The sequence below is a fragment of the Schistocerca nitens genome, chromosome 8 (genome assembly GCF_023898315.1).
Source record: "Schistocerca nitens isolate TAMUIC-IGC-003100 chromosome 8, iqSchNite1.1, whole genome shotgun sequence".
In the NCBI taxonomy this organism is placed as follows: domain Eukaryota; kingdom Metazoa; phylum Arthropoda; class Insecta; order Orthoptera; family Acrididae; genus Schistocerca; species Schistocerca nitens.
Window position 1 is genome coordinate 42,592,202 of NC_064621.1, and position 21,892 is coordinate 42,614,093.

General features: G+C 44.1%; 1 protein-coding gene across 1 annotated transcript in view; it reads right to left on the reverse strand.

Moving 5' to 3' along the window:
• The window catches only part of LOC126199140 (lachesin-like), a 127,901-nt gene that overhangs the window by 79,778 nt on the left and 26,231 nt on the right, over positions 1-21,892 (reverse strand). Inside the window, exon 3 of the mRNA XM_049935897.1 lies at positions 21,592-21,753. Coding sequence (XP_049791854.1) covers positions 21,592-21,753 — 162 coding nt within the window. The remainder of the gene's footprint in view (positions 1-21,591; positions 21,754-21,892) is intronic.

The following is a 21,892-nucleotide window of genomic DNA, read 5'->3' on the forward strand; positions in this document are numbered from 1 at the left end:
GCGGCAGGTGAGACTTAAAAGCTATTCTATTTACATGACGCACGTGGTGCGTATAGATATTCACATGTGCGTACACAGTACACTTACACTGTGTATGCATAAATAAATATTTGGATTACTTATATTTGAAACTTCCTGGCAGATTAAAACTGTGTGCCCGACCGAGACTCGAACTCGGGACCTTTGCCTTTCGCGGGCAAGTGCTCTACCATCTGGGCTACCGAAGCACGACTCACGCTCGGTACTCACAGCTTTACTTCTGCCAGTATCAGCGAACACTCCGCTGCAGAGTGAAAATCTCATTCTGGTGACTTATATTTATTTATGATTCACAAATGATGCATGTCTGTAAATATATACAAATGTGTGTACATAGTACACGTTCCTCCATGCATAAATAAGTAAACCGTTATACAAAACACAAACACAAATACACACACACACACACACACACACACACACACACACACACAATTACTTGCACGATGATCCTGCACTCTCTCTTCCTCTCTCTGTCCCTCTCTCTCTTTCTCTGCCGGCCACTGTGGTGGACCAGTTCTAGGCGCTTCAGTCTGGAACCGCGCGAACCTATGGTCGCAGGTTCGAATCCTGCTTCGGGCATGGATGTGTTTGATATCCTTAGGTTAGTTAGGTTTAAGTAGTCATATGTTCTAGGGGATTGAAGACGTCAGATATTAAGTACCATAGTGCTCAGAGACATTTGAACAATTTTTGAACTCTCTGTCTCTCTCTCTCTCTCTCTCTCTCTCTCTCTCTCTCTCTCTCCCCCCCCCCCCCCCTCTCTCTCTCACTGAATCAGGATCCCCCATTCTTCTCTAGCTACAAGTGAGTAGATATTGTGAGAACGGCAGATTTCATCATAACAAATAACCCTTTTATCGTCATGGGGTGGTAGACCGATCTTAGACTGCAGCGCAGTGTACACCTCATGTCCCCTCGATCGAATACTCGTTTGCCGTAACATATGCCGTGGCGCCCCTATACGAGCGACACTCTTTAGCCCGCCTCTGGACTGCACCTTCCAATGTACGATACGCATACATTTTTGATCGCAATCATACAGACTCCACAATCGACAATCCATTCACCTCATATTTCATAAAGCCGATAACCTTCTTGTTCTGTGGAACAACACCATAAGGATTATTGGCATTCAATGAGGATGTGTGGAGCTCATTACCGTGGTACTTCATTACTTCATATGGACGGCAGTTCTTCACCCAATAGATGAAGCTATCTGTATCCATAGAAAATAACTTTGATCTGCGAAATGAATTCTTGTAAACTCATTATGAAACCGGTGCATGTGGGGTTCGGTTAGATCTAGCATGTACATCCCCACTTAAATAGGTTTCGTAAACTTTACTGCAGTCTTCGTCATCTCCACAGCAACAAAGTTCTCTTTGAATATTATGACCTGTTTAAAATTTGGTCTGGCAACGCATTTTATTACGCCATAACGCCCATCCCATTCGGTTCTAATTAAGATTTCACGCTGTTACCTCAGATTCTCCATTTTTACGAAAAATGAATAATTCATTAATTTGTAAAAATCTTTCTGAAAGTCACATTTGGCAGAATCTCTCTCGTATTCAAAGTACTGTACTCATTCAACCAGGAGGCTACTTGAAGGAATATCCTGGGTGATTCTAAGCAGCTCCATCCCCAACCTGAGACACTGCTGGAGATTACGATCATAAGTAATATGTCACCTCTTATTCCCCAGCGTTGTCATCACTTTTGGGGTCGAGACTCCTCACGCAACTAGCTGCTCTGCACACAGTGGCAAATCAGCGTCCGGATCAAGCAAACTAATAGGGTATGTGAGTTCTGCCTCCACCATATACCTCAAATCAGAATCAGTCACCATAACCCCCCACCCCCTCGATTCGACCATTTCATCTCTTTCATTCATCTTTGAGCACACATCGAAACTCACCAATCGGCGGCGATTGTTGGATGGCGTGCCCATATATGTTATTTACATTCCGGTACATGATGTAACTCGAATCAAGGGATGCGCTGAACTTGTCACCCATCCGTGGGTTATTTGCCTTGGAGTGCCTATGGACGCGTTGGCAAAGTCCCCCACGGATCCCTTGCTCGAATAAAAGAAGCCTGGTTTCGATAACTTTTGCCATATTCTCTAGATATATGGGACAGCCCCCTTCCTAATCACAAGCTGAAACTTCTCGTCGTCGGGAAATGCAGCTCCAGTGTTTTCTGGAGTGGTGCCTGCATAAAATGTAGCGAGTCGAGGAAGCGGAGCTTAATTCTTGGCGTCATTAATTTGGAAAATGAAATATGTTTCTCGACGCTCTCAGACGGGACACTGACGTGATTTTTCTCCCACCAGAAATCAGCCAAGAACGAGAAAGTGAGCGTCATACCGCTTAAATTATGGACGAAAACTGGTATGCACCTTGGTAACTGATACTTCTAATTGCACATATTGTAAACTGAGCTATAGAGCTTCCCTGTAATATTACAGTGGTCCTTACGAGGAGTTTCCGATTTTCTATCTAACGGCAACCCACAAATATGACAGTCAACTGCGTTTTTGTACAAATCTTCTTTTTCATTCGATTTGGTCATGGGAACACTGTCGCTGTGAAGCTTATCAACCTCCCATTAAAGTTCTCGAGCTCAGCGAGAAGCCAAATCCCCACAATAAGATTTGAAGTGGATAAGACTTGAATCATAGGACGTTACAATTTAACGCTGGCTCATATGGTACGTATTTGCTCTGAAGGTAGTATGTGAGGCTGCAGGGTCACCTTCACAGTGGGTCAGGGGAGTGAGGAGGCATGTAGACCACAAACGGGCATTACTCCTGATGGTGAGCATCTTTAAACTTTATGAATTTGTTTTCCTCAGTAGGCATAATAACACATACCAGGTACTTGGAAGCACAATCTACTAGACGCATTAACAACTTGTCTGAGGAAAAATAATTCAGACATCTTAAGCAAATACGCTTTACACCACTATTGGTTGACGATAGGGAGGAAAGGAATGAGGACATGTCTTTGATCCAAACATAATGATAATTGACTTTCTTCTTATTTTTCTCATCGGACTATAAGAGCACATGTACATCTATCTTACGCTCACAGGCAAATTTTGAGAAATGGCCGGAGCCCACGACTATATGCTTGTTCTGCTCAACTGACTTACGTTTCTCCTGGCCATAAACATGAACTGATATTCCGATACTCTGCGCTTCAGATACAGATACGTCCTGAACTAGAAATTCAGCGCCATCAAATTTATAACCATTATGAATGTCAAGGAATCTACCATACGGAGATGTGCGCTCTTGATGTACCGGGTAATTTCTCTCGCAAGTCGGGATTGACCATGCAAAGCAATCCTGAAACTTCCCGTTTTTGACGTTATTGCATGCCTGAAATGGTTGAAATGGCTCTGAGCACTATGGGACTTAACATCTCAGGTCATCAGTCCCCTAGAACTTAGAACTACTTAAACCTAACTAACCTGAGGACATCACACACATCCATGCCCGAGGCAAGATTCGAACCTACAACCGTAGCGGTCACGCGGTTGCAGACTGACGCGCCACACCGGCCGGCATTGCATGCCTTCTTTATGCTATACCCTTAGTAGTTCTGTATAACTAGACCCTCCATTTACTGCATCATAGACGTGTGTATGAGTGTGCAGGTGCAGTATTCACCTCAGTGCTTTAACTGACCATCTAACTTCCATCTGGGGAAACCGGGCCGGTATAGCTCCCACGGTCGACTCACGAAACCACTTGGTGATTGACGTGCTCCGCGTATCACGCAGTTATCCCCCCAAAGATAATGAAAGTTTGTCTCTTAAACGCGAGAGACTACTTTGGGGTGAGTGTGTGGGGGCTGACAGTTCAATTGCTCAGCACTGCACCACATTTATTGGCGGCATACTGCAGATCATAAACAACCATGAAGAGCTCCGTTTCCACGACAGGAAGGCACGTTCTTCGAAGCGCAACAGGGACGCGGTGGTCCTAGAGAATCACTTCTCAAAGGCGTTCTCAATTAGTGAGTATTCTAACTGCATTGTGTCACTGACCTGATGTTCTTCATTAAAAAGCAAGCAGAAGGAACTGCCGCTAGCTACAGAATCATCGCTGCTATTAATACTGTAACTACAGCTAGTTGATGACGATGACGAAGCTGCCTGCGGTAAAGTGTTGGGGTTTATGTACTGGCGAGGTCAAGAAGGCGAAGGATGAGGAGACACTGCAGTATCAGGCCACCGCAAGCAGCCAAGCCCGCGGCTGCTCCTGCTGCATCTGTGACCCGCCTGCCGGAGGCAGGGTTGCCCGTGGGCGCCAGAGCAGCGATGGGGTGGCGGCGGCGGGGGCGGCAGTGGGAGGCGGCGGCCGTGGCGACTGGCGGCGCCCTTGCCGGTGGCGCGTGTCTCACTGAACTCCACTTTTGCGAAAGGGGTTTCGATGCCTCCAAATACATGCGCCACAGCATATGGTGGAAATTGTTCCCCCGATGCAGCAGCTGTGGAGAGAGAGATGGCTCAAATGGCTCTGAGCACTATGGGACCTAACTTCTGAGGTCATCAGTCCCCTAGAACTTAGACCTAGTTGAACCTAACCTAAGGACATCACACACATCCATGCCCGAGGCAGGATTCGAACCTGCTACAGTAGCGGTCGCGCGGTTCCAGACTGCTGCGCCTAGAACCTCTCGGCCACTACAGCCGGCGGAGAGAGAAATGAAATGATCGTATGGCATTGTTGGCCGGGAGTCCCCTTGCGGGGATGTTCGGCCGCCGTATCGCAAGTCCTTTTTAGTTGACGCCACTTAGGCGACTTGCACGTCAATGAAGATGAAATGATGATGAGGAACACACAACACCCAGTCATCACGAGGTAGAGAAAATCTCTGACCCCGCCGGGAATCGAACCCGGGACCCCGTGCGCAGGAAGCGAGAACGCTACCGCAAGACCACGAGCTGCGGACGGCGGAGAGAGAGAATAATGAGAAATAAGTACATCATTACAGACATCGCCAGTAGTTGCTGCTTCAAGGACAGGAAGAGCACTGATTATTAATATTTGTATGTAGAATGAGTACATGTTATAAATTACCTATTTCGCTCTGGTTTCTTGGCATCTCCCTCAAGTCATCATGCATCTTCTCAGGTTGATGAAGGTCTCTCTTCACCCACAGTGGCATTTCTCCTCGCCCGAATTGAGCAACAGCCACCTATCCATCTCACTGATATAACCTAAAACCACATATTAATGTTTTTAATAATAAAAACAAAAAAATGGTTCAAATGGCTCTGAGCACTATCGGACTCAACTGCTGAGGTCATTAGTCCCCTAGAACTTAGAACTAGTTAAACCTAACTAACCTAAGGACATCACAAACATCCATGCCCGAGGCAGGATTCGAACCTGCGACCGTAGCGGTCTTGCGGTTCCAGACTGCAGCGCCTTTAACCGCACGGCCACTTCGGCCGGCTAATAAAAACACACAGATGCACAAATGTATGAGAATTTTTTGTTTTGTTTTTTAGAATATGCGCTTACAGAAGATCTGCAATGCGACGACTGCTACTTATCCTTGACACATATCCCTCCCTGTTCCCCTTGTTGTATCAGGAAATGGTCTGCAACAACGACGAACCATGTATACCATATTATATATGCAATGAAATTTTTGTCAGCCAGCAACACATTACGTGTACATAATACTACGAAAAAGATAAATGTATATAATACTTACAATGCGGTTGCTGCGACTGTTTTTGGGTTTGAGCAGTCAGCTCACCAGTTTTATTGTGAACATGTACTGAAGCAACAAGACGACATATGTTCAATACTACAAAATTTCTAGTGAAAAAACTACAGTTATGGATTTTGATTTTCAAAACCACGCACTACGGCGAAAACACACTTACTGATCGCTAAATAACAGCAGCATATTATGTATACGCAGGAGAATATATATACTGCTTAGGATGCTGTTGCTGCTGCTGCTGCCGCTGCACACTCTCCACCTCCAAATCACCCACAATTTGGTGAATGTATGCTGAAGACGAAATGTATTTAATATTGATACAATGAAATTCGAAGTGGAAGTTACAGATACCGATTTGAACATTAACTTACCAGTGTAATTACCATTGCGTCAGGCGTTTGGCACAATTGGCATTGCCGTTCCTTGATACAGCTGATTGCTCTATGATGATACAGAGATGAACCAAACTAACGATTAATGCACACGAGGGAGATATCAAATTGATCTGACCCAAGCACGACCGATAGCAGAATAAAGCTGGGGTGGATGGGGTAGGTTTCATATAGACTCAAGCTCTGGCTACTAATTTGGCGGGAACCAATCAGATTGCAGCATTTGGGGATACCTTGGTCGACAGATTTGGATGGGTTTGCTCACGCACGCAGGCGCAAACGGGAATAAGCGACTCGAGAGAAAATGCTGGTGGTTTCCCAGGTATCAAATACCAAAAGGACTCCGACTTCGTCTGTGGGGTCGTTGGACTGTGCAGGTGGCGGTGCTTGAGGAACTCCATTGCTGGGTGAATAGTGATCTACTGCTGAATATATGTTTGGCTGCCTTCTTGACCGCGTGGGCTGTAGGCAACGTGTGGAGGAGTGTGCTTGTGCTCTCAAACGTCTCTGCATGCCAGACTCTTGATATATGGCAAGCGTTCTGTGAAATTTAATTATTTGATTTGCTCTCTCTTGTCTATTGACATGGGGGTCGACCGCATTACTCCTTGTGATGTGATCATCAATGTCGGTTGGGGGAGCTGGAATCACTCGCTAGTTGCCCGTGGGCCTGGGCACAAGTCTTGCGGACACTGTGGGAAGCAGACATGTTGTGCGACAGTGTCCGAAAAGTGCAGTAAGGGTGCTATTTTACTAGCAAGATGCATTTGTTCGAAGCTGTTAGCGAGTGCATGATTTATAGAGACTATTTGTGGTATAAGTGTTAGGCTGGAGTTTTTCGCGTTGTTTATGGAATGTTTAGGTTTTTGTGATATGTTATCTCCACCGTCTACTGTAGCACTGTAATCACAGCAGGACACCACGTCTGATATCTGTGCTTCCTAGCACTTCTTACCTGTAGGTACAGCCACGCAAAGGGTTGCCGTCACCTGATGCTCTGATGGAGGATTAGCTCGACTTCCGGTCTGCGCGCCACATGAGCCGGCTCTGTGTACGGGACTCTCACCTGACCTGCGCAGGCAGCAACACATGAAGCGGCTGGCACGTCTGCCCTGTAGTCGGTGCGAAGACGCGATCGGAAAATTTTTAACAGTGCAATTACCTGCGGTGAGTTGTGTTGACGTCAATTTCGTGACGGTACTCCTTGCGCTATGGGAAAAAGCGATCTATTTAATCACTTCTATTCGATGTATTTCACAAGACCTGCACCTTCCAAAGTAGAAGAGAATCAATATTTTAAACATAGCTGCACAACAGCAATGGTTTCACGTAATAAAATTATAAACAGCAGACCAGTTGCAATGGATAAAGAAATTCTTTACCTAGGTTTCGACAAATATAAATTTGTCTTCTTCAGTAGATAGCAATTTTACATTAGCAAGGACTAATGTACCATCGCCGTTTTTATAATTGTCGGCATAGATCCATGTGTCAAAAATAAAATATAGCCCTAGAAGTGGGGTTTGTCACGTAAATACTGTATAAAATAGCTCATGGATCTTGCAGAGCTCACAACCGACTTAGTCAACAATTGTAAAAACGGCGATGGTACATTTCTCCTTACTAACATAATATTGCTACCTTCTGAAGAAGACAAATTTATATTTGTCGAAACCTAGGTAAAGAATTTCTTTATCCATTGAAACTGGTCGGCTGTTTATAATTTTATTAGTAGAAGAGAATGATGAGCTTTTCCAACCAAATACAAGAGAGAACCAACCTGTGCGAATTGAATTTTATAAATAAACAGTATATTCTATGTAAGGACATCTGAATTTCCTATCATGAGATCCTTCCTCTACAGCAGAGACTAAGTGTTTTTCCCTTCTGTTTCCAGGGGGGAGGGGAGGGTGGTTGGAGTAATTACCACAGGGGAGGCGTCAATTAATTTATAGATCTAATTAATTGGAAAATTAATTCGATACCAAAGGTGTGCTTGTATAGCGAGGGGATTTCCAGAGAGGTGGGGAGGTTGAAGGGGAGGGAGAGGGGTGGGGAGCTTTCTTGGAATGGAAGATTTTTCCCAAGGGGTCACAAATCAAGTAACAGAGCAACAGGATCAGGGGAGGGGCAGGAGTTCATAAATGAATCACATTTGGCCCTGAATGTATGCAACCCCCATACCAAATTGTCTCACAGGCCAGTTTTCCCTACTACTGGCGCATTCCCAGCCCAGTTGCCACAAACATTTTTTCGTACTATAGACATTTGCTTCCCTGTTCCGCACGAAAATACAACGAGGGAAAAACGACTATCTATGTGCCTCTGTGAGAGCCGTAATTCTCGCACCTTCGTGGTCCTTAAGCGAAATGTACGTTGGCGGCAACAGATTGGTTTTGCGCTCAACTTCACATGCCGGTAGTCTAAATTTTCTCCATATTGTTTCGCGAAGAGAACGTCATCTCCGCCTCAGGGATTCCTATTTGAGTTCTCCGTAAAACTCACATGTTGATCGACCCTACAGGAACCAAATCTAGCAGCCCACCTCTGAACTGCTTCGATGTCTTCCGTCAGTCCAACTGGTGGGGATCCGAAACAGGACTGAAGAATGGCTCGCACTAGTGTTCTGTACTCGATCTGCTTCATAATGAACACAGTTTCCTGAAGTTCTCCCAATAAACCAAAGTCGACCATTCGCTTTCCCTGCTACCGTCCTTACGTGCCTGCCCCATTTCGTAGTTACCCATAGATACTTAATAGAGCCGACTGTGTGCAGCAGCTCACCACCAATGCTGTATTACTATTGCCACTCATTGCTGTATTGCCACTCATCTGCATTACCTTACATTTTTCTACATTTAGAGTACCTGCCATTCACCAGCCTAACTAGGAATTTTGTCTGAGTCGTCTTGTATCTTCCTACACTCACTGAGCGACGACACTTTTCCCATACCCAGAGAGTCATCGACAATGAGTCACAGATTTCTGCCAACTCTGTCCATCGGATCATTTACTTGTATAGAAAATATGTGTGATCCTGTCACAGTTCCCTTGTGCACTCCTCACGACACCCTTGTCTCTGATGAAAACTCACCGTCGAGGACAACGCACTGCGTTCTGTCACTTAAGAAGTCTTCGAGCCGCTCGCATATCTGCGAACCTATTCCATATCCTCGGACCTTTGGTAGCAGTCTGCAGTGCAGCACCGTGTCGAACGCGTTCCGGAAACCTAGGAATATGAAATCTTCCTAATGTCCTCAACCCATGGTTCGGAGGATATCGTGTGAGAGAAGAAAAAGCTGAGTTTCGCTCGAGCGATGCATTTTAAATCCGATGTGATTTGTGGGCAGAAGCGTTTCCGTCTCAAGAAAATTTATTATATTCTAACTGAGAATACGTCCAAGAGTTCTGCAGCAGACCGATGTTAAGGACAGTGGTCTGTAATTTTGCAGTCGAGGCAACAAGTACGCCGACGGCACAATGAGGCGATTGACCTGCGCTGAGCAGATGATTTAATTAAGACCAAACAGGTCTGTGGTGTTTTCAGGGTGTTGTTCATATCATGACTTAGGGCCCACCCCTTCATGTTACCTTGAACACGACCCATGGCGTTTATTTCAACATTCTCGGGGACCAGATATTGCTTCTTTCCTACGTCTTTTTGATGAGTGTGTTATGGGGACTCCTGGAATTCAAGATGACGAGAGCCGTGCGCAGAGGCCTCGACGCACATTTAGCCAGCCTGTATCATCTCGAATAGCCTGCTATACCTCCCGACCTCAATTGCAATGAAAGCGTCTGGGGCTATTGAGAACGGCCGCTGAATCCCTGTAAATAACATTCCCACAGTTTGGTAGCTCTACTGGGTCTGATCACCAACGATTCCCTTCAGCTGGATGTGGCATACTTGGAGAAACAGCCGAAATGAGACCATCAGCAAGGCTAAGGGCCGTGTTATCGTGGGGTGACTCGGCTTTTATCCGACCTACTTGGATTTCCTCGTACTCATGCTAACGAGGAGGGCGACGCCGGATCCCAGTTGAGCGATGTCTGGATCGCCAGAAGATATGGACATTTATCTACCGATTAAACTGAAAATGTTGTTCGTCGCTACGTAGCTGCATATGATAATCCTCGTCGTCAGCTTACATTTGCAGTAAGTGTTACTTTGAAAATTTACAACCTCAAACGCGGACACGAACACGAACTTCTACAGATGAAAATTGCATGAAATTCCATTCCTATAAATGACATTCGGCTGTCGTTTACAGGTAAAACAGGTCCTTGGACGAAAGACCTTGCTAATTAAGCCGCGGGCGGATGAGAGGGAAAAATTATTGGAAAAGTTAACCTCGCACTTAGGGCCTGGTTCTACATTTACGCAAGGTATTTGACCAGGTTTACAGACACGACACGCTTTTTACTAATATGTTGACACATAACGGATGGGAATAACTAAATACACGGACGGAAAAAAATCGCAGCACCAAACAATAATAAATATATAGAAATAATATTCCGGAAATACGTTTGTCTAGGTAACATTTTTAAGTGATTAACACTACAAGATCACAGGTTAATGTAAGCGCGAGATGAGCCATTGCCAATGTGAAGTGTCGGTACATTAATAACCGGTGTAGCCCTGAGAATGTTTATTGCAAGAATGTAAACGTGCATGCATTGTGTTGTGCTGGTGTCAGTTTGTGCGATGGAGTTCGACGCCTGTTGCACTTGGTCGGTCAATAAAGGGAAGGTTTAATGCTGGTTATGTGTTACGCTGGAGTTGTCGTCCGATTATGTCCAGTTTAATCATTGGACACATCTCATGGCTCGACTCAAAGCTTACTTGTGTCATTGTTCGTATCCATTTTTCGTTGGAATTCGGAAGAAGTCGAGAGGACACTTTCCGTGCATGGGCACCCACTGTGATTGCACGTATAAATGACAGTACTAGTGAAGAAGATTTATGTGTGTGGAACTATCAGTGTAAAATACATACATATGTAGAGATCAACGAATTAATTCATATCATCCTATGACATGTCTTAAATAATCAGTAAAGCAGTCTGTGAGTGACATAAAGCGAAAAGAACACATTTCGTAGTCAATCTTTCACCCTACAGAATTTGCAATTTGAATCGGCTCTCGCCGTTGAATAGTACTCAGTTTCTTCATTTTTGGCGGAAGTTCGAGGTTACTTATGCATGTGGTTAATTAATTAATTAGTTACATGTTGTTACACATGTTCCACAAGTTTGGAGCTCTCCAATTTATAGAATATTCAATTAATTATTGTTGAACATTCAAGATTTAGAGATAAGTTCACACAGCAGTAAAAAAGTTCTTAATTTTTTTGCGGAATAAAAACTAAGGCGCTTAGAAATAAAACAGCAAATCCGAAAGATTTGTGTTACTTCTGTCTTAACTAAAGACATTTCGCTTTAATTCTCCTGGTATCTTCAGCGGCATTCAATTGAAATATTTATTCACACTGAGATGACGAAAGTCATGGGACACCTCCTAACATCGTGTCGTCCCTCCTTTTTCCACCCGTAGTGCAGCAACTCGATGTGGCATGGGGTCAACAAGTCGTTGGAAGTCCCCTGCTTCTATAGCCGTCCATGAATGCGGAAGTGTTGCCGGTGGAGAATTTTATACACAAACCGATCTCTCGATGACGTTCCACAAATTCTTAACAGGATTCACGTCGGGCGACCTCTATGGCTAAACCAATAGCTCCAACTTCAAAGTAATCGCGAACAATTGTGGCCCGATGACATGGCGCATTGTCATCCATAAAAATTCCACCACTGTTTTGGAACCTCAAATCCATAAATGGCTGAAAATGATTTCAGTTGGTTCAGTTGAATGTCAGATCCCTTAATCGGGCAGGTAGGTTAGAAAATTTAAAAAGGGAAATGGATAGGTTAAAGTTAGATATAGTGGGAATTAGTGAGGTTCGGTGGCAGGAGGAACAAGACTTTTGGTCAGGTGAATACAGGGTTATAAATACAAAATCAAATAGGGGTAATGAATAAAAAAATAGGAGTGCGGGTTACCTACTACAAGCAGCATAGTGAACGCATTATTGTGGCCAAGATAGACACAAAGCCCATGCCTACTACAGTAGTACAAGTTTATATGCCAACTAGCTCTGCAGATGATGAAGAAATTGAAGAAATGTATGACGAGATAAAAGAAATTATTCAGGTGGTGAAGGCAGACGAAAATTTAATAGTCACGGGTGACTGGAATTCGTCAGTAGGAAAAGGGAGAGAAGGAAACATAGTAGGTGAATATGGATTGGGGGGAAGAAATGGAAGAGGAAGCCGCCTTGTAGAATTTTGCACAGAGCATAACTTAATCATAGCTAACACTTGGTTCAAGAATCATAAAAGAACGTTGTATACCTGGAAGAATCCTGGAGATACTAAAAGGTATCAGATAGATTATATAATGGTAAGACAGAGATTTAGGAACCAGGTTTTAAATTGTAAGACATTTCCAGGGGCAGATGTGGATTCTGACCACAATCTATTGGTTATGAACTGCAGATTGAAACTGAAGAAACTGCAAAAAGTTGGGAATTTAAGGAGATGGGACCTGGATAAACTGAAAGAACCAGAGGTTGTAGACAGTTTCAGGGAGAGCATAAGGGAACAATTGACAGGAATGGGGAAAAGAAATACAGTAGAAGAAGAATGGGTAGCTCTGAGGGATGAAGTAGTGAAGGCAGCAGACGATCAAGTAGGTAAAAAGGCGAGGGCTAATAGAAATCCTTGGGTAACAGAAGAAATATTGAATTTAATTGATGAAAGGAGAAAATATAAAAATGCAGTGAATGAAGCACGCAAAAAGGAATACAAACGTCTCAAAAATGAGATCGATAGGAAGTGCAAAATGGCTAACCAGGGATGGCTAGAGGACAAATGTAAGGATATAGAGGCTTGTCTCACTAGGGGTAAGATAGATACTGCCTACAGGAAAATTAAAGAGATCTTTGGAGAGAAGAGAACCACTTGTGTGAATATCAAGAGCTCAGATGGCAACCCAGTTCTAAGCAAGGGAAGGCAGAAAGGTGGAAGGAGTATATAGAGGGTTTATACAAGGGCGATGTACTTGAGGACAATATTATGGAAATGGAAGAGGATGTAGACGAAGACGAAATGGGAGATAAGATACTGCGTGAAGAGTTTGACAGAGCACTGAAAGACCTGAGTCGAAACAAGGCCCCGGGAGTAGACAACATTCCATTAGAACTACTGATGGCCTTGGAAGAGCCAGTCATGACAAAACTCTACCATCTGGTGAGCAAGATGTATGAGACAGGCGAAATACCCTCAGACTTCAAGAAGAATATAATAATTCCAATCCCAAAGATAGCAGGTGTTGACAGATGTGAAAATTACCGAACTCTCAGTTTAATAAATCACAGCTACAAAATACTAACGCGAATTCTTTACAGACGAATGGAAAAATTGGTAGAAGCGGACCTCGGGGAAGATCAGTTTCGATTCCGTAGAAATTTTGGAACACGTGAGGCAATACTAACCTTAAGACTTATCTTAGAAGAAAGATTAAGAAAAGGCAAACCTACGTTTCTAGCATTTGTAGACTTAGAGAAAGCTGTTGAGAATGTTAACTGGAATACTCTCTTTCAAATTCTGAAGGTGGCAGGGGTAAAATACAGGGAGCGAAAGGCTATTTACAATTTGTACAGACACCAGATGGCAGTTATAAGAGTCGAGGGGCATGAAAGGGAAGCAGTGGTTGGGAAAGGAGTGAGACAGGGTTCTAGCCTCTCCCCAATGTTATTCAATCTGTATATTGAACAAGCAGTAAAGGAAACAAAAGAAAAATTCGGAGTAGGTATTAAAATTGATGGAGAGGAAGTAAAAACTTTGAGGTTTGCCGATGACATTGTAATTCTGTCAGAGACAGCAAAACACTTGGAAGAGCAGTTGAACGGAATGGACAGTGTCTTGAAAGAAGGATATAAGATGAACATCAACAAAAGCAAAACGAGGTTAATGGAATGTAGTCAAATTAAATCGGGTGATGCTGAGGGAATTAGATTAGGAAATGAGACACTTAAAGTAGTAAAGGGGTTTTGCTATTTAGGGAGTAAAATAACTGATGATGGTCGAAGTAGAGAGGATATAAAATGTAGACTGGCAATGGCAAGGAAATCGTTTCTGAAGAAGAGAAATTTGTTAACATCGGGTATAGATTTAAGTGTCAGGAAGTCGTTTCTGAAAGTATTTGTATGGAGTGTAGCCATGTATGGAAGTGAAACATGGACGATAAGTAGTTTGGACAAGAACAGAATAGAAGCTTTCGAAATGTGGTGCTACAGAAGAATGCTGAAGATAAGGTGGGTAGATCACGTAACTAATGAGGAGGTATTGAATAGGATTGGGGAGAAGAGAAGTTTGTGGCACAACTTGACTAGAAGAAGGGATCGGTTGGTAGGACATGTTTTGAGGCATCAAGGGATCACAAATTTAGCATTGGAGGGCAGTGTGGAGGGTAAAAATCGTAGAGGGAGACCAAGAGATGAATACACTAAGCAGATTGAGAAGGATGTAGGTTGCAGTAGGTACTGGGAGATGAAGAAGATTGCACAGGATAGAGTAGCATGGAGAGCTGCATCAAACCAGTCTCAGGACTGAAGACCACAACAACAACAACAACAACAGTTGCACTAGTGGACCCACTCCGTTCCATGTAAACACAGCCCATACCATTAAGGAGTAGCCACCACCAGCTTGCCCACTACCTTCTTGACAGCTTGGGTCCATGCCTTCGTGGGGTCTGCGCCACACTAGAACATTACCATTAGCTCTTACCAACTAAATCGAGACTCATGTGACCAGGTTACCGCTTTCCAGTCGTCTGGGGGCCAACCGATACGGTCTCGACACAGGGAAGGCACTGGAGGCGACGTCGCGCTGTTGACAAAGGCACTCGTGTCGGTCGTCTTCTGGCACAGCCCATTAACTCCAGATTTCGCCGCAGTGTCCTGGATGAAACTTTCGTCGTACGTCCCAGATTCATTTCTGCGGTTGTTTCGTGCAATGTTGCTTGTCTGTTAGCACTGACAATCCTACCCAAGAACCATTGCTCTCGGTCGTTAAGTGAAGGCCCTCGGCTACAGCGATCTTAGAGGTAAGAGATAATACGTGAAATTTGGCATTCTCGACTCGCTCTTGAATAGGAATATTGAGTTTCCTAACGATTTCCGAAATGGAATCTCATGCATCTAGCTCCACCTATCATTCCGCTTTGAGAGTCTGTTAATTCCCGTCCAGCGGCCATAATCACATCGAAAACACATAAACCACCTGGGTACATTTGTACAACTCCGCCAATGCATTGCTCGTTTATACCTTGTGTATACGATACTACTACCGTCTGTATATGTGCAAGTCGCTACCCCATGACTTTTGTCATCTCATTGTATACCATACTGTGGCTATTCTATTTTGATCTATTTGGTGTAAGTATTATGCTTTGAGTTGTATACTTTAAATCTTTAAATGTTTAGTGTATATTAGCAGCGTATCGTGGTTAACTTCACGTTTACGTTTGTTGTGAGTAAAGTCTGAAACTTATCACAAATTTTCTGTCTACGGTTTTCATTAAACTTTTGTCCCCATCTCCGACAAACTGTTCAAATCACTGCATCTAACCTGCAACTGTCAGTGTTGTACTATTTGTAATACAGTAGTACAATTTTCGCCTTAGACGCTTTTCATGTTTCCTGATAAAAAATGGGTAAGAATTCAGTGTATAAAAAATCGGTTCAAGTTTAATGCATTGATAATCAGATCATAAAACGTACTAAGATTAATAAAGTTTTACTGGACATTTTTAGACAATGCATTTTTGGAAGGTCGGTGCCAGACTAGTCTCTATCATAACCTGTACTTGAAAAGTGTCCACAGCCAATGTACTTTTGAGTGCAAATGTTATAAAAAAGAAAAATACTATGCTATTAGGCCTGTTTACATGGTTGCACGCCACAAATTTAAAACTGTGCATACTACCGAAAAGCATCGCCGAAGACTTATATTTGATGGTTGGACATCAGTTCATGTGAGTACTGCGCTACGGAAGTTATTGTTACAAAGAGCATATGTTAAAAGTACATACCAGACATACGCAGACGACGTACACGACATACAGAGATGATATTCTTGTTGGGTCTCAAGCCGGATCATAGAATCATCTTGAGACAGTATCGCAGCGGTCGATCTTAGCCATCACATTCTTGTGACACCGCTGTTTGTTAATCTCGTCGGAGCTATTTTCTAACGTGAACGGCGGCACTTTCATACTCTGCTGAAAGCTAACAGCGCATGCACCAGATATCGGCGCTGCTACCACCCAACGCAATTGAAGGTGCAGCGTCTCAGCGGTTAAAAGTGTTTGGTCATTATATTCTGCTGGACGAGTCAAAGACTTTTTGGTGTTAAATGAAACATAGTACCACATTTTACTTACAGATTAGCCCTTGTCTCTGGTTAGAGTAGTATCTGCCAGTTCAATTTCGATTGACTTTTTCAAGACACAGTCCCAACAGTGACACGCAGGGGTGACCATCTGAGTTTCGTCATACATCATCCTATGCTCCTCAGTTAGACAGTGTTCGGCCACTGCCTATTTCTTAAGCTCTTGTATTTGTGTACGGCAACGGTGTTCGATGTATCTGTCGTGGAGTAGCCAACACACGTTTTCCCACCACTGCAAGAGATTTTGTAAATCCCGAACTTCGTCAGTCTTACATCGTCTTTAACCGTACCATGGTATGCTCCAATCTTGACTGGCGGACCAACCATGGTTCTAATATTACATCTTTGAAGCTACGGCCCATGCGCATGATGGCAAAGCAAGCGATCTGTTCAAATGGCTCTGAGCACTGTGGGACTCATCTGAGGTCATCAGTCCCCTAGAACTTAAACCTAACTGACCTAAGGACATCACACACATCCATGCCCGAGGCAGGATTCAACCTGCGACCGTAGTAGCAGCGCGGTTCCATACTGAAGTGCCTAGAACCGGTCTGCTACAGCGGCCGGCTATTGGCCAGACGGTTCACACAGTCTGACAGACCTCTTGAGCACCATAGCCACACTCGATTACTACTCGTGCGGCCTGAGAACGCTAAGTAGCCTCGTAATATCTGATGGAAACAGAAAGATGCATGATGGGACATAGATATATAATTGCGTAGGCTTCCGCGGCCAGAGTCAGTCGACATAAAAGTTTTCTCAGTTTGGTACCGCGTCATAATGTAAAAACTACTGCTGCCATTGAAAAGCCAACGTTTCGGCCACGACTGCAGCGGCCTTCTTCTGGGTCTGAGCAAAGGAAGAGACAAGTTGCTGCAAGGATACTGTTTTCCTTGAGGCAATAGCGAAGCAGAATGCCTCCGTTGCAGATGCCCTTCAAAGGCGCTATTGGAGAAATCAGATAACGATGGCGAGGCTCCAAGTGGAACCAATTACATTATTGAAGAACCTTTTAGTTGGAATTACATCAGTGATTTTTATTTTTTGATTACACTTTTATGGCACCTTTGTTGTTGTAACACTTACTTGTAACACTTAGTTACTAGAATTCTCATTTGTACACGTTCCCTAAATGAAAAAAAAAAAAAATCAGAACGTCTTCGGTCCCGGGTTCGATCCCCGCCGCTGCCTAAATTTTGATAAATAATCAGCATTGGCGGCCGAAGACTTCCGGCATAAGAAGTCAGCCTCATTCTGCCAACGGCCTTGTCAAAGAGGGCGGAGGAGCGGATAGAGGTTCAGGGCACTCTCTTGTCCTAGGGGTGGGAAATTGCCCCTAAAGGCGGAAGAATCAGCAATGATCAACGACATGAGGATGCAGAAGGCAATGGAAACCACTGCATTAAGGACACGTAACGTGTATCCACAGGACATGTGGCCTGTAATTGAAGAAGTGTCATGATGATCTCTCCATTTGCAAAAGATTCCGGAATAGTCCCCCATTCGGATCTCCGGGAGGGGACTGCCAAGTGGGAGGTTACCATAGGAAAAAGATTGAATAATCAACGAAAGGATAACGTTCTACGAGTCGGGGCGTGGAATGTCAGAAGCTTGAACGTAGTAGGGAAACTAGAAAATCTGAAAAGGGAAATGCAAAGGCTCAATCTAGATATAGTAGGGGTCAGTGAAGTGAAGTGGAATGAAGACAAGGATTTCTGGTCAGATGAGTATCGGGTAATATCAACAGCAGCAGAAAATGGTATAACAGGTGTAGGATTTGTTATGAATAGGAAGGTAGGGCAGAGGGTGTGTTACTGTGAACAGTTCAGTGACCGGGTTGTTATAATCAGAATCGACAGCAGACCAACGCCGACAACGATAGTTCAGGTATACATGCCGACGTCGCAAGTTGAAGATGAACAGATAGAGAAAGTGTATGAGGATATTGAAAGGGTAATGCAGTTTGTAAAGGGGGACGAAAATCTAATAGTCATGGGCGACTGGAATGCAGTTGTAGGGGAAGGAATAGAAGAAAAGGTTACAGGAGAATATGGGCTTGGGACAAGGAATGAAAGAGGAGAAAGACTAATTGAGTTCTGTAACAAGTTTCAGCTAGTAATAGCGAATACCCTATTCAAGAATCACAAGAGGAGGAGGCATACTTCGAAAAGGCCGGGAGGTACGGGAAGATTTCAATTAGATTACATCATGGTCAGACAGAGATTCCGAAATCAGATACTGGATTGTAAGGCGTACCCAGGAGCAGATATAGACTCAGATCGCAATATAGTAGTGATGAAGAGTAGCCTGAAGTTCAAGAGATTAGAATTATCGCACAATCAGCTTAACAGCTCATGCATCGAAGCTGCTTACAAGAATAATATACAGAAGAATGGAAAAGAAAATTGAGAATGCGCTAGGTGACGATCAGTTTGGCTTTAGGAAAAGTAAAGGGACGAGAGAGGCAATTCTGACGTTACGGCTAATAATGGAAGCAAGGCTAACGAAAAATCAACACACTTTCATAGGATTTGTCGGCCTGGAAAAAGCGTTTGACAATATAAAATGGTGCAAGCTGTTCGAGATTCTGAAAAAAGTAGGGGTAAGCTATAGGGAGAGACGGGTCATATACAATATGTACAACAACCAAGAGGGAATAATAAGAGTGGACGATCAAGAACGAAGTGCTCGTATTAAGAAGGGTGTAAGACAAGGTTGTAGCCTTTCGCCCCTACTCTTCAAAATTGTACATCGAGGAAGCAATGATGGAAATAAAAGAAAGGTTCAGGAGTGGAATTAAAATACAAGGTGAAACGATATCAATGATACGATTCGCTGATGACATTGCTATCCCGAGTGAGAGTGAAGAAGAATTAAATGATCTGCAGAACGGAATGAACAGTCAATTGAGTACACAGTATGGTTTGAGAGTAAATCGGAGAAAGACGAAGGTAATGAGAAGTAGTAGAAATGAGAACAGCGAGAAACTTAACATCAGGATTGATGGTCACGAAGTCAATGAAGTTAAGGAATTCTGCTACCTAGGCAGTAAAATAACCAATGACGGACGGAGCAAGGAGGACATCAAAATCAGACTCGCTATGGCAAAAAAGGCATTTCTGGCCAAGAGAAGTCTACTAATGTCAAATACCGGCCGTAATTTGAGGAAGAAATTTCTGAGGATGTAGGTCTGGAGTACAGCATTGTATGGTAGTGAAACATGGACTGTGGGAAAACCGGAACAGAAGAGAATCGAAGCATTTGAGATGTGGTGCTATAGACGAATGTTGAAAATTAGGTGGACTGATAAGGTAAGGAATGAGGAGGTTCTACGCAGAATCGGAGAGGAAAGGAATATGTGGAAAACACTGGTAAGGAGATACTAGAGGGAGCTGTAGAGGGCAAAAACTGTAGAGGAAGACAGAGATTGGAATACGTCAAGCACATAATTGAGGACGTAGGTTGCAAGTGCTACTCTGAGATGAAGAGGTTAGCACAGGAAAGGAATTCGTGGCGGGCCGCATCAAACCAGTCAGTAGACTGATGAAAAAAAAAAAAAAAACACTTTTATGTCAACGGGACACAGATAGTTGCCCCTGCGCCTCGCTATGTATTGACGGTCATACTCGGTAGGAATTCATTGTTTGCAGGAGCTTTCACTACTGAGTCATTGAACCTTCACCGACGGTATGTAGCGCACGTGGTATTGGTCTTCCGCATGGTTTGAAAGGCCTGTCATTCAAGACAAGAACTAGTTCCGACGGAGTAGTAAACCTGCGGATTTGGACCAAATGTACTGCATAAATGATGTAAGATCTGGCTGCAGAACCGACGGCAATATCACCACTTAATAAACGAGGCAGACTGATAAGAACTGTTCAGCAGACTGACAAAAAGAAGAAAGAAGAAAGAAAACATGTTTTCGTAGTCACAACATCAGAGAGGTTGTACACATTTGTCATACGTTGTGTACGTCTATATCGTTTAATCGTATAGGCTTAGGGCTGATGGGGTAAATTTTAATAAAATCTTCAAGTAGTATACCTACGGCTGAAACACAATAAAAATACAATAGATTTTAATTGATATGTTGCTGAACTGTCCGATGAGGAATGATGAGTATGCAGCGATATGACAGCAACGATCATTTGAAGCAAAAACCTTCATATGGACAAATGCACTGTTCCGAATGGTTTGGGAGACAGAACCCGTTTAACGTACACTTATCTTTGGGCTCGTGGTGGACAACCGCCATGCGATGTTGCCCTTTTTCTGGGTGCACTCAGTCTCGTGATGCCGAGGAGCTACTCGTCCGAATAGTAGCGGCTCCGGTCAAAGGAAACCTTCATAACGACCGGGAGAGCGGTGTGCTGGCCCCACGCCCCTCCTATCCGCACCCTCAAATGAGGATGACACGGCGGTCGGATTGTCCCGATGGGCCACTTGTGGCCTGAAGACGGCGTGCTTAAAGATATCGTTGCACCTGTTCTGACATGTCATTGCGTCGCAACGTATTAGAATTATGCAGTGAGGTTCCTGGCACGAGAGAGCTGCTTGTGGTAATCTTGTGTTTGCCCTACGATTTCAATTTTTTCTTTTTATTGTTATCTTCGAGATTTACTCGTATTTCGTTGTTCTTTAGCCAGTGCACTGTTTTGCAGCTTTTTCAATTATTTGTTATGATAGAGCGACAGCTCTGGCTCATCATTTTGTCTTTTGAAATGTGTCGTGTGTTGTGCCTACGTATCTGTGTGTGTGTGTGTGTGTGTGTGTGTGTGTGTGTGTGTGCAGGCATGGGATGGGGTATTCAGGACGCTGCTGCGGTTGATCGGGGCAGCTGCAGCTGGCAGGCAACCCGCGTCTGGGCCCAGCTCAGGCGCGCCTTTCGCCTACCTTTGCGGTGCCTGGAGAGCACGATGGGCTGTCCGTCCTCGCGCCGCCACATGACCTTGGGCGCGGGGAAGCCGTCCGCCTTGCACGTGAGCGTCGCGTTCTGGTGCTCGCGCACCGCCACCGCCGACTCGGTCGACTCCTCGTCCACGATGTTGGGCGGCACTGCGCATCACACCAGAGCGTGACACGCCACCGTCCAGCTGCTGGCACACACACTGACACACATACAAACACTGACCGCACACACACACAGAATAACAACCCTTACGTTTGTGCATTTTCCAGTTATTTAGAGGACCGC